At 48.7% G+C, this 13001-nt stretch overlaps 1 protein-coding gene across 4 annotated transcripts in view; it reads left to right on the top strand.

The window, feature by feature from the left end:
• AGAP1 (ArfGAP with GTPase domain, ankyrin repeat and PH domain 1) overlaps nt 1–13001 on the top strand; it is a 647080-nt gene that overhangs the window by 170334 nt on the left and 463745 nt on the right. For 2 of the 4 annotated variants that reach the window (XM_077956100.1, XM_028830375.2), the window contains exon 1: nt 5943–7339. In XM_077956100.1, coding sequence (XP_077812226.1) covers nt 6382–7339 — 958 coding nt within the window. In that variant the 5' untranslated portion in view covers nt 5943–6381. 4 annotated transcript variants of the gene reach the window in all.

Consider the following 13001-nt stretch of genomic DNA (forward strand, 5'->3'; position numbering starts at 1 on the left):
CTTTCCACATTTAGAGGAAAAAGATACATCAAATATTCAAGTCCCCTCGGCACAGATGAAAGATTTTTCAGATATCTCTGCAGCCAAATCCCAGATGGGATGCAGAAGGGAGAACTGTGTAAAATGACGCTCTTCCAGAAGCTGGGCTTTGTAATGGGGCTGGCAGAAATTCCCAGGGCATCGTTTGTGGCCTCGATGTGATTTTCATGTAAGTCATGGATTTTCTAAATCTTTGAGGTCAGTGGATCTAAAGAAAAGCTTGGTAAACATCCAGATGTTGTCAAACATATTTAGGTCATTGTTCTCTGACAGCTCGTGGTATTCGTTCCTACTCCAGGAGGCTCTTAGGAGAATCCAAATCTGACTCTTCCCTGTGCTTTGAGAAGGAGTGTCTGCATGCAGACCATCGTACAGATGGCGATATTAGAAGAGTTCCCTCCCGTGAATCCTGTAGAGGAAAATGTTACCAAAGAGGCCTGTTCCCCTGTGTACCTAATACTAGGAAGATCAGATAATTTGTAGGGATGTCTTAGTTTTTCTGCACACAAGCTCCAGAGCTGCTTGGAGGCTGTGTGATAGACAGCTGCGGTGTTGTGTGTTACCCTTGACCGCATCCCTCCTGTCCCTGAGCTCGAAGGCTGGATGGTCGATGGGAGTTCCTTTGGTGACTCTCTAACTGTGGCCAGAACTGGGAGCTGCTGTGTTTGTAAAGTGGCTGCTCAGTGTTGTTTGTGTTGGCTCTATAAAACAATGCTTAAAGAGATCGAATTTTAATATATAGCTTTTTTTTAATTTTTTATTTTTTTGGAGACGGAGTTTCACTCTTGTTGCCCAGGCTAGAGTGCAGTGGCATGATCTCAGCTCACTGCAACCTCTGCCTCCTGGGTTCAAGCGATTTGCCTGCCTCAGCCTCCCAGGTAGCTGGGATTACAGGTACACACCACCACGCCCAGCTAATTTTTGTTTTGTATTTTTACAGATATAAAAAAGGTTTTACCATGTCGGCCAGGCTGGTCTCAAACTCCCGACCTCAGGTGATCCACCCGTCTCGGCCTCCCAAAGTGCTGGTATTACAAACATGAGCCACCATGCCCGGCCTGATTTAATATCTTAAGTCACATTAAGTCACCTTTGCCTGACACTTGGCAAGAAAAACTACCAAGAAATATCTAATATTTTCCTTTTGTTTGGTAATAAGAATCTACTCACAACGGACACTTACTGGCTTGCTTTAAAACCAAGCTTGCTTCTCACTGGCCTGTTTAAGTGGAAATGAAGTCTCAGTGTGGGGTCCGATGCTTCCTGTTGGCTGCATGGAGGAAAGGAAACTGGGCCTGAATCTCCCGTGTTCCTCATGCGTGGGTAGAACTAAAGCCTCTTCTTCTGTAACATGGCAGTTCCCATTCTCAGAGCATAAGGTATGTGTGAGTGATGCCACCTCAACCCTTAGCCAGGTGCAGGCGTAACAAGGGAGACCCACCTGTGCAATATAGTGAGACCCCCATCTTTACAATAAATGAAAAAAAACATTAGCCAAGCATGATGGCTCATGCCTGTAAATCCCAGCACTTTAGGAGGCCACGGTGGGAGAATCACCTGAGGCGAGGCATTCGAGAGCAGCCTGGGCAACATGGCAAGACCCTCCTCTCTACAGAAAAATTTAAAAATTAGCCAGGGGTGGTGACATATGCCTGTGGTCCCAGCTATTCAGGAGGCAGGAGGATCACTTGAGCCCAGGAGTTCAAGGCTGTAGTGAGCTATGATCTTGCCACTGCCCTCTAGCCTGTCTGTGTGGTGGTGTGTTCATACACAATAGAAATGGCCAGTGTTCTGTTGGCAGGAATTGCTGTCGTTGGTCCTTAAGAAAAAACACAGGAAGGATGCAGGTGCTCAGAGGACCTTCTGGGGTCTTTTTTCCTGTTGGATCAATGTTCCTGCCTTAGAGACAGACCACACCAGTCCTTCCTTGACTAGCAGATAAGGGTCAAGTCCTCATCTCTTTTACAGTTCCATGTTTAACCTTCAGCTTTTAAATGAGAAAAATGGGATCCCCAGTGAGTTCAGCTGGAGTGTGCCAGGCAAAGAGATGCATGCAGAATTTTCAGTTCCTAGAAGCTGAGCATCATGGCAAATCTTAGCTTAGAAACCATTCTAGCATGACATTCTCAGATGAGAATTTGAGTCTCATGCTAAAAATATAAAAGTATTAATAAGACATAACTGTCTTTCTAATTGCTTCTCCTTACATGTATCTGTCAGTCAACTGGCTACCAGAAAATAGCCTTTGATGTGCCCATGGAGGGGCTCTTGGTTGGCTCCCGGGGTGGGCATGCTCGGGCCAGGGCAGAACCAGTGGTTGGCCAGTTTCTACAGTCAGCAGACGCGGTTCTGCTAAGATACTGCAAACGTGATTACTGGCTGTCAGGTTCTGTTATTTGGAAAGCCAGCCTGTGTAGCAGATGGCTCTGCTGACTGGCTACCAGAAGTTTCCTTTAAATAAGGCTTATCGACTCTAGCAACACTTGGAAATACTATTCTGAAGGAGAATGTTTGATTTATAGGTCGCTAGAAATGACCCGGGACAGAGGAGTCGTGGGACGGTGGCCAAAGCATCTCATAAAGTTGGAACTAAGGGAGCGAAGCCAGCTGCTAAGGGTGATGAATGGGGGTTAGCTAGGGCTGGCACCTTTCCTGAACTCTCTGCAGTCTTCCTCTCTCGGGTGGCATTAGTCCCTGCAGCACGGAGGCATTGCCCGGCTGCTGTTTGGTTTTGAGGTAGCAGTGAAATCAACTACATGCTTAAAAAAAAAATGGTGATATGCTCCATGGCATGGAAAAATTCAAGAAATGACAGTCTAGTGGAGTCAGTTTTAAAAACCACAGGAAAAGAAAGCATAATGCCATCTGAACATATATAGTAGTATGATTTTTTTTTTTCCTCTTCAAAAAAGACTGGTCTGGCTTTGTAGAAGGGGATTTAGATTTTGGAGTGACATGTCGGGAGCATGTGTCTTCTTTGCATCGGGAGAGCCCATCTCTCTAGGGCAGTGGGGAAAGGCAATTCTCTCTGACCAGGTGTTTCAGCACCCACAGTCGTACTTGACATGGCATTATTATGATCGGTATGGAAACTAAGTGCTTCCTTCTGAGGTGGAAATGCTGAAGGATCACAAACACACTGGCTATGGCTGAAAGAGGTTCCCTGAAGAGTCAGTGTCATCTAAGGTGGAGGGAATGGATTCTTCTACTCTGCAGCCTGCATCTCATATGGCAAAGTGCAAAACCTGGGATGGATTCTAGACAAAGGTACAGTAATTGGGAGAGACAAACAGTCCAGTATTTTAGCCCTGAAGGAGTACTACTTTATTTTTTACTTTGGGCTCTATGAATGCTTCAGAGAACAAGCGAGATAGATTTGCATATCTTAATTCTGGACAAGCTACTTTCATATTAAAGTTCATCTCAGTATCTGAGCATAGCCATGGTCTCAAATCGTGGGAATTGATCTCCCCTTCCCGCACCTGGCTAAGTTAGGAGCCCAGGGTTCTGGTCCCACCCTTGACAGTAGCAAAGATCTCTGTCTTTCCACGTTGCTCTGTTTCTCAACTTACAGACCTGGGTGACCTTTAAGTCTGTACAGCTGCAGTGATAACATTTTAGACTTTTGCCAAATTTTAGTGGTGTTCATCATTAAAGAGAGGGTATGGCACTGTAGCTATCTCTGGGATTATCGCGAAGCTTTTATCTCCCTCACTGTCCTTTTGTGGTAAAATCACGTAGTCTTAGCATTTTTTGGGTGTTGTGTCAATTCTTTGAGGACAGAACCCCTGTATTGTCACTGTGTAGCATTGCAGTAGGTACTCAATATATATTCGATGAATAAATGAACCAATAGAAAAATGAGTAAGTCTGAAAGTTTGCTAAAAATGCTACCTGGAAATGTCAAGATAACATTTACATTTGATTTGCTTGGAGTTTAGTAATATTCACATGTTTACTTTTGTCTTTGTTATCAACAAAGCAGAATGCTGATGCTTACTAAGACAAAAAAAAATGAGCACAGGCAGTGTGACCCCCAAACCCCAGATTTCACCCTTACTGAGGAGCTGTGTAGTCCTGGGGAAGTGCCCTTTGTCTCCAAGCCTCTGCATCTCCCTAACCAGATGGGCGTTAGGCTATCATTCTGAACCATTCTGACAGATGAATCCCGCCTGGCTCCCACTCTAGAAGTTGGGGGTTCTTGGTTCTTATCAAAGAGGGCTTCTTTATTGAAACTCAAAAGGTAAAATGATTCTGTCTTGGGAACCCCTCCTTACAATGAGGACGTAATAAGAGGTACCACATCCAGAGCCTTTAAAGTTTGAGTAGCTGGTAGGCTGAGGTGTGACCCTATGATGGTGAAAATCATGTTGAGGTCGAGGCCACAGAGGGTGGTCAGGTGTATTTTAAAGTATCCTTTCAAGAAAAATAAAGTGAATCACCTAGCACTCTGATATATTTCATTAAATCTGAATATTAAATTTCAAACTGTCATAAAATCCAGATTTCCTAGGCTATAACTTCTATAACTTCCTTCAAAAGAGAGCTTGCCCAATTCATTTTTATGCCACTTCCAGTGCCGTGAACACAATAGGTACCCCCACAATAAGATTAAAGTAGGGAAAGTTGGCACCTGACAATCCCTGCCTGCAAATAGCATATCCCAAAGTAATGCTTCCCCCTGGCCTGGCCACCAGCACCTTGCCCAGAAACAGCCTGTAGCAAGCTGTGGCATTTCTAGGTCTGGAGAAGGTCGTGTAAGCATGTAGTGTGATCAGGGGACATTGTATTTTTCCTTCTGAAACTTTTTCATCAAGGAAACTCTGAAACAATACATCTGTGTTTAAGACAGCGTGAGGAACTGATAAGTTGATCACCTATGTCTAAATATTGTGTGGCCTGGGATAATATCCAAGACCAGTATCTGTCAGCCCACCAGGTAGGAAGTGGGGGATTTGATGGAAGAGACGTTCAGTTTTCAGTATTAATGGTGAATATTTAGCATGTACACAGAATGCCTGGCACATAGGATTTTAATCAATTTAATCTTCACAAGAATGCTCAAAGTTTAGGAGCTTTTATCGGCACTCCTATTTTACAGGTGGGAAAGCAGGTGGTTTGTCAGTGGATAAGCCTGGCTTGCGGGCAGGCACGTCTGTCTTCTTGCTCTTAACCACAGTATTCTCCTGTCTGTCGTCATGGGGAGTAAGTGCTTACCTGTGAGGAATCTTTCCCCACACATTGGTAAAATAACCCTACGAGATTGTTTTAGAAGCTTTGCACAGAGTATGGATGATATGGTATGGTAGTGTATGGTACCATAGAAGTTTATCTGGGGTGAGATTATTGCTAATTGAAAATGAAAACAAGACAGAATTATGTTAGGAGGCAGATTGTGGCCCTTCATTGGCAGGGCATTGGTGTAAACAACACCCTCCCCTCACAGTCACACCTCTTTGTTCTTGTCTTCCCGGAAGCCCACTTGTTCCTAGGTGAGGTTGGGGGTAACAGGTACCAAAGATACTTGGTTTTTTAAACGAGTCACATGAGTTGCATCTTCGAGGCTGCATGGTTAGGAAAGATGCCTCATATAAACGCGCAGCAGGTGAGATATGCCCCTAGTTTTGTTTTTGCAGGCCAAGCCCCAAAGTGTGCGTGGTTTTAGGGTGCAGGCTGGTGCTAGGCTAGGCCCCCCGAGGCTCCGGTCCGCGCTGCGCCGATCCATCCCGGCGCTTGGGCCTGCACGCCGCCGCGCTCGCCGCCGCCGCCGCCGCCACCGCGCTCCCGGGACTCCGCCAGCCCGGCTGGGCGCGCGGCCCGCGGTCCCTGCACGTCGGCCCCCGCCGCCCGCCCCGCCCCGGCGCGCGTTTCCATTTTAAACCGCCACCCGCCGCCCGCCACCCGCCACCCTTCGGTCGCAGCCGGCGCAGCTGTCCGCGCGTCCCGGAGCCCAGGGAGTGGCGGAGGCTGCGGAACCGCCGAGCTGTGCTGCCGGGGCGGGAGGATGCGCACGGGCCCCGCGTCGTAGACAATGAAGCCGCGGGCGCCGCCGCCCGCCCTGGGCCCTGCGCACCGCGGCCGCACCTGCCGGCGAGAGCGCTCTCGCGCCTGACCGGCCGCCTCGCCTGGCCCTGCCGGCCCATGGCTCGGCGCCCCGGGCCCGGACCCCGGCACTCGGGCGGCGCGGCGTACGGGCCGGCGGGTGCCAGGGGCGCCTTCCCCGCAGCCTGAGTGCGGCCCTCGCGGCGAGCGGGGGGCGTGGGCCACACTCCCGGACCGCCTGCCCTCCTCGCCTGACCCGGCGCCCTCCCAGCCCGCGGGGGGCCCCAGTGCGCGGGCGACATGTACTTGTTGGACGGCAGCGGCGAACCCGCGTCGCCACCCGCGGACGCGATGCCGCGCGGGACGCCTCCCAGAAAGACCGTCTACCGCATCTCCGTGACCATGGTCAGGAAAGAGCAGCTGGCCGCGCCGGGCTCTGGCGGCCCGGACCCGCGCCCCGCTCGGTGGCCCCGGCCCGCGCGCTCCCCGGACGCGCCCGGGCGGCTAGAGGAGGAAGCCGAGGAGGCGGAGGGTGTGGAGGAACCGGAGGGTCGCCGGCCGCGCGCATGGGATTTCCGCACCTTCCGCACCCGCAGCACCGGGCAGCTGGAGCTGGGGCGGCTCCGGCCGTGCGCACGCGGCCTGGAGCCCGCGGACCTGGCCAGCAGCGGGCGGGCGGAGGAGGAGGGACGAGGCTCGCCCGCGCCCGGCAGCCCCGACGTGGAGGGGGCCCGGGCCGCGCCCCTGCGGCGAAGCTTGAGCTTCAGGCACTGGAGCGGGCCTGAGGCGCCGCAGGGCCGGACACTGGGCGGCGGGAGGCGCCACAGCAGCTCCGGGAGCCTGGCCTGGGCGCCGGATGACGAGGCCGCAGCCGGGGCCACCCTGGAGCCCGCGGCCGCCACGCAGCCCTCCTCGGAGAAGCGCAACACCCTGGACGTGGGCGAGGTGCTCAGCAAGAACGACACGCTATCGGACCTGGAGCGTTGGGAGCGCAGTAAGAGCAAGAACCGCACGCTAGACAACAGCGACCTGCAGCGGCTGGAGCGCGCGCGGGCGGCGGCCGGGGCCGGCGCGGCCTCGGAACACCGGCTGCTGCGCTTCTTCAGCGGCATCTTCGCGCGCAGGGATGGGGGCCCGGGCGGCGGGCCCTCCCCACGGAGCGGAGCCTCGCGGCCGCGCGGCTACTTCAGCCTGCGGCGGCCGCCGGTCGAGGCGCACTCGTCCAGCGGCGAGAGCATCGACGGCTCCCCGCGCAGAGGTGGGCAGCGTGGCCGGGGGTCCCGGGACGGGAAGGGGCGTGGTGGGGACTTGCTGGCTCCACAGTGGCCACGGAACCCGCCCTCCCGGGTCGGTAGCCGGCACGTGGCCTGGAGAGAAGTGAACTCGGGTACTGCGGTTTTCCCCAGCAGGGCGCAGCGGTCCTGCGTTTTCTGGCTGCCCCTGCGCCTGGCTGTGCGTGCCAGTTTCCCTCGGGGTCCACCACCTTCATCAAGGAGAGCTTGACCCGGGACAGGTCGCCTTGCCAGGCGGCGCCGACCTCCCTCGCGTTCTGGCTGGGCCTTCTGCGGGAGCGGGCCCTGAACTGGCTGCTCGTGACACCTGTGAGGCCGCCCTAGGGAGCCGAGGCTCGCCGGTCGCCGCCGCACAGGTGCCGCTGCCTGGGTGGGAAAAGCCGGCATTCATCCTGGCGCCCCTCCCTGCCTGCAGTCGTCTCCCTGTTGGTGCTACCATCTGTGAATGCTGTGGTGGGGCCTCAGATGACTCCGTGGCCCTCGGTATTGAGCTGGCTGTGAGGACACTTCACTACAGTGGTGAGGCGCAGGGCGGGACGGAGGCCTCTCTCCGCAGCTTTCCTGCCAGGTGGCATCTTAATGTGGAGAGCGAGTCTGGGACCGGATCTGTTTCCTCGTAATGTAGGCTAGCAAAGGGGCAGGAAAACTGCAGCCCTGCAGCCTGTTCTGAAACCTCAGGTGTCTGTTCCCTTGTGTCCTCTGACAGGGACTTTGCAGGGAGGGATCTCCAGCCAGATATGGTATTCCACTGCAGGAATCAGTTAACCTTTTGGTAGGTAGCATTTGGGGGTCAGAGCCTCCAGAAACTTCCCTTCGTGTATTCGCTTAAAATATTAGAAAGTGATGCGTGTTATTTTGTTAAAAGAATTGGTTTGCACGAAGTTGCTCCTGTCATCATTGGCGTTCAGAGGAAGTTAAGACCTGAAGGTCCCAGTTCTCTAATAGCAGGCTTGCATCTTTGTTCTGTGGACTTTGAAGAAAACAGTAATTAGCTGCATTGGTTCCAGACGAGTTTGTATCAGAGCGAGAAAGAGAAAGGCACAGACATGATTTAGAGAGGATGCGTTTCGTTGTGGTCCCTCTTGATACAAGTTAAAAGCATTTGGGGTTTGGGTAGTTCCTCTCTGGTCAAATGGATTGATAGTAGATTTGGAGTAGTAAGGGGGTGACGTGTGTTGGAATGTTTATAGTAATGCTCAGTTTGTTCTTTGTGGTCAGTCCTTCTCTGGGTGGAATTACTTTGGTCTGAGACATAATATCAGTAGCATTGTGAGTTGTATAGAAAAATGGAAATTTAATGAACTACATTACAGCACATATGGTCAGAACTCTAGGGCCTCACTTTTTTCTGAAGTTCTAAGTAATCACGTACTCAAAAAAGCTACATGTTTCACCTGGATAAATTCTTTGCCTTTGGCTAAAATGTCTGAAATATCAATATTCTTAGGATTTTGGTGATACCAGTGTCTATTACAGGTAAAAGTTGTAGTCCCCACAGGTATCACAACCTCTCATTTTATTACACTTCTCCAGTCTTTACATGTTTGCTTCCTGTGACATAAATTATTCAGAATTTAGGTGCTGTATAAGATTTTGAATTTAGATGAGAGTCTCTAAGGTAAGAGTCAGATGCAATAGAGCCCAAGCTTGGTTTCCCTGTAAATGTCCATAGGATGCAAGTCCCCAAACCACTGGGGACAGGTGAGTTTGTAGAACTCGGAAATTTTGGATCTGAGGAAGGTAAAATGGTGTGTTGTAGAACACTGCCTGTGAGGTCGGGTGGCGCCCTGTAATAACATACTAGTATTTTGCAGCAAAGCCTGAGATATCCACACTCAGTGAAATAAATAGTGATTAAAAATAGCCTCATGCCAGTTAGGTTAGAGTCTGGTTTTGCCACCAAAATAATTTGCCAACCATTTATGAAAAGAAGTTCCTTCCATTCTGAGACCTTTTTGGATTTTAGATTGACAGCTAAACTGTCGTAGATCTGCAACATGATAAGCATCATGAGAAGCACCACTGGCTTTCTCTGCATCTTGGCCATAATGTTTAAAATTTAGAGTCCTTGAAAATATAAAGGAAATTAAAAATGACATCAGCTTGTGCAGGTTTTCCTTCTGTTAGAATCTTTCCATCTTCTGTAAAACAGCTAAGTAAATTTTTGAATTGGCTACAGGAAACTAAAGACTAAGTAATTATTGCATTAAATAGTCTATTTGGCTTCCCAGCGTTAAATGCTTAGGCAAGGTATTTCCATTAGCACAGGGAAGCAAGATGGCTGGAGTCTTATTTTAAAGTACACACGGGCTCCTACATATGTGTGCCTTTGGTTTGCCTGTATTCTGAACTCAAGGCGTTAAGGATGAAAGGATTGGAACACCTACCTTTTGTAGGATGATTCTCTTGTACTCTCTGATCCTTGTTGGAACTTGTCTATTTAGGCTCTTCCCAGTTCTTCTCCCTAATGCAGAACAGTTGCCTCCCTGAGTTCAGGGCTGCTCCCTCTATGTAAGGCTTGCAGCTGATGGCAGCCAGCCAGCAGACATTCCAGAAAGACCCTGTGTCACATCGAGGGCAATTTCGTGTTACCTGATACACATGTATTGAGGCAGAGTCCGTTGACTCAAGTATAATTTAATGCAAGGAAAGATCAAATAATAAATGATTAATGACACTGTAGGGTGTCCCCTTGCAGCGCATGCTCTGCATCCCAGTGGATGCTCTCCGGGCCGGCCCTGGAACCAGCTGCGCTGGGAGTGAAGTCCACACTGACTATGCCCATCCAGAGCATTCAGTGTCTTTAGGGTGTTCTCTAGCTGTCTGGGAGGATTGATTACAGTAATAAAGTGATTCATTGATACTCTTACTGAGGTTAGCTTTTAAAATTAGTAATTTACAACTAATTTTTGACAGCACATTTTATGACTGGCTTTGTTCTTTAATTTCTGATTCCCTTGATTTATATCACTCAATTACTGTAGGGTGATAGACCTTTTTTTTTTTTTTTTTTGACGGAGTCTCACCCTGTTGCCAGGCTGGAGTGCAGTGACCCAATCTCGGCTCACTGCAACCTCCCCCTCCCAGGTTCAAGCGATTCTCCTGCCTCAGCCTCCCGAGTAGCTGGGACTACAGGCGCCCGCCACCATGCCCAGATAGTTTTTGTATTTTTGGTAGAGAGGTGGTTTCACCATGTTGGCCAGGATGGTCTCCATCTCTTGACCTCTTGATCCACCCCCTCAGTCTCCCAAAGTGCTGGGATTACAGGCATGAGCCACCGCACCCTGTTTTTGTTTTTGTTTTTGTTTTTTTAATCATTTTAAACAACCTTCAGTGGAGAATGTGAGGACACAGCAATTAAATGAAACAATTTGATAAATTTTGATTTTTAAATTTGATTTGTTCCTGAAAAGGACACTTGTAAGGAAACTATGTAATTCAGTGTTTCTCATTTGAAACATTTTGAACTGATCACAGTTTTTTGTTATTAGAATTGATTAGCTACAGTCTTTTGTTGTTACAATTGAATATTCCTAGAGTTTGCTTGCTTTTTGTAAATGACTCCAGATAGCAATTTGGGAAACTCCTCATTATTTTTGTTTAGGGCTAAAATTATTCTCCTGGAGACAGAGCAGTTGTACTTGGGGTACATGGAAGAGCTGTGCTGAAGGTCAGCCAGGGAACCTTCTAAGCCACCCGGGGTCTGTGTCCTGCTGTGTTTATTTCCTTAGATTGGAGCCCAAGTTTCAGCATAGGTCACCTGTTAACATCTTTCTCTTTGATGACTTGGGGTGGAATATCCTGCCACCAGGGGAATGTTCAAAAAGTACATCTGCTCCAGAGGTCCTCCAGTGTTAACAGGCACATTGCAGCAAATTATTGGGTTATACAGTTAACAAATACCTTTTGTTTGGAGCTGTAAGACCCAATTATAAAGCACCAGTAGTTTTGTTTTTTTAAGTAATCTTATTGTCTCTAATGCGTTAACAAACATATATTGCGTTTCTATGGTGTGCTCTGCGTTCACTAGGCAGTGGGAGCTGGGGCTAACTAGAGCACAGTTCCTGTCTTCACAGGTCAGTAGCACACTGGAGGAGATGGAAACGATTGAATGAATCACAGCCTCACGGGGTACTTGAGGGAAGATATGACTATTTCTTTGCACAGCATATCTCCATTAGAGCACTAGTCGCACTGTGTAATAATAACATCGCATACATGCCTGCCACTTCTAACTAGTGAGTCCTTCCTGGGCATGCAGCATGATCATTCCTCTGTGTACTGCAGAGTTATAGACACTGTGCTTGACACGTAGATTTTAGTAAATGTTTGTGGGAGGAACTAATGAGAGAACTAGAAGAGGGAGTGAATTGAATGTCCTTGAGTTAATGGAAAGGAGTTAATGAAGGCCTCACAGAGGGGTAAACGAGCTGGATCTTGTAGGATCTGTAGGAGTTTACCAGGTAGAGACGACTCCACCAGCAAGGTGTTTGGGATTTCTGTAGTTAATTGCTAAGAATTTATTCGTGTTCCCCAGATCTTTATGACTAATGCTAACACTAAACATAAAACAGGATGTTACTCTTTCTACAGTGAGCTTTGGTGTTTCTGTTTTTGAAAACTATTTTTGGTATATGGTTTTTGTTTCTGATAGGAATTCTCCTTTAGGCTATTGTCAATTTATTTTCCTGTAATGATTCGAAACAATTATATTAACTTAAAATGATGTCACAGTGAGTGAAATAACGACAAAAAAGTTTTAGTTATTGAGGGTAGTCTCGTGATGAGCTGAAGTGCGCACAGCTGCACTCATGTTGCCAGGTGATTAAGAACAGAATTGGTATTAAGGTCAATGGATTAGCAGAAAGGGGGGAGATTATTGTCTCTTCGTTATTTAGAAAGAAGTACCATCTGCCCATGATCGTTTTGGTTTAGGTTTTGTTCAGCCCAAATTAGAATCCGCTGTGGTGTTGATTTTTCCTTATGGATGGCAATCCTAGAACTGTGTTTCCCATTGTTGATACATGCACTCACCTTTGCTAGTTCTCTCTTCTCCTATTAAGACATGAATGTAGCTGCTCCTTTAATTTCTTTTAGCTAGTTTTAATTCAACAATGGGTCTTGGCCCTTTGTTTTCTTATAATCTTTTATTGTGTTCATTTTCCTGGTTGATTTTTAATTGTGACATCACTAACAGCTCTAAAGACTCAGAAAGCTTACCAGGCAGCACGCTTCCCTGGGTCAGAAGATGGGAGTCCTCTCCTCTCTCATTCAGTACCAGGGTGTACCAGTGAGAGGCTTGTGAAGGGATTGTTTCGGCAGCTCCTTGTCTAACAAATGAAGATAATTTTTATGAGGTGCATTTTGGTCGGTGGGAGTGGAAGGGAAAATGATGGTTGCTTTCCTATACTGTCCTTTGTTGGGAATGGTGAAAATATTTTGAATCTGTTTCTGGTGTGCTCGTTAGGTCCAAGATTTCACGTGACGTCATGTGCCGGGTGTTTTGGTCAGCATGCAGGAACGCTCCTTTTTTCTCTGTGCGGCCTTTGGGGGCATCGTGTGAGTGGATGTTCATTGGTTTGAAACGACTGTCAGAGGGAATCTTGTGCTCCTTTGCTCTCTGTGCCT

Source organism: Macaca mulatta, chromosome 12 (assembly GCF_049350105.2).
Source record: "Macaca mulatta isolate MMU2019108-1 chromosome 12, T2T-MMU8v2.0, whole genome shotgun sequence".
NCBI lineage: Eukaryota > Metazoa > Chordata > Mammalia > Primates > Cercopithecidae > Macaca > Macaca mulatta.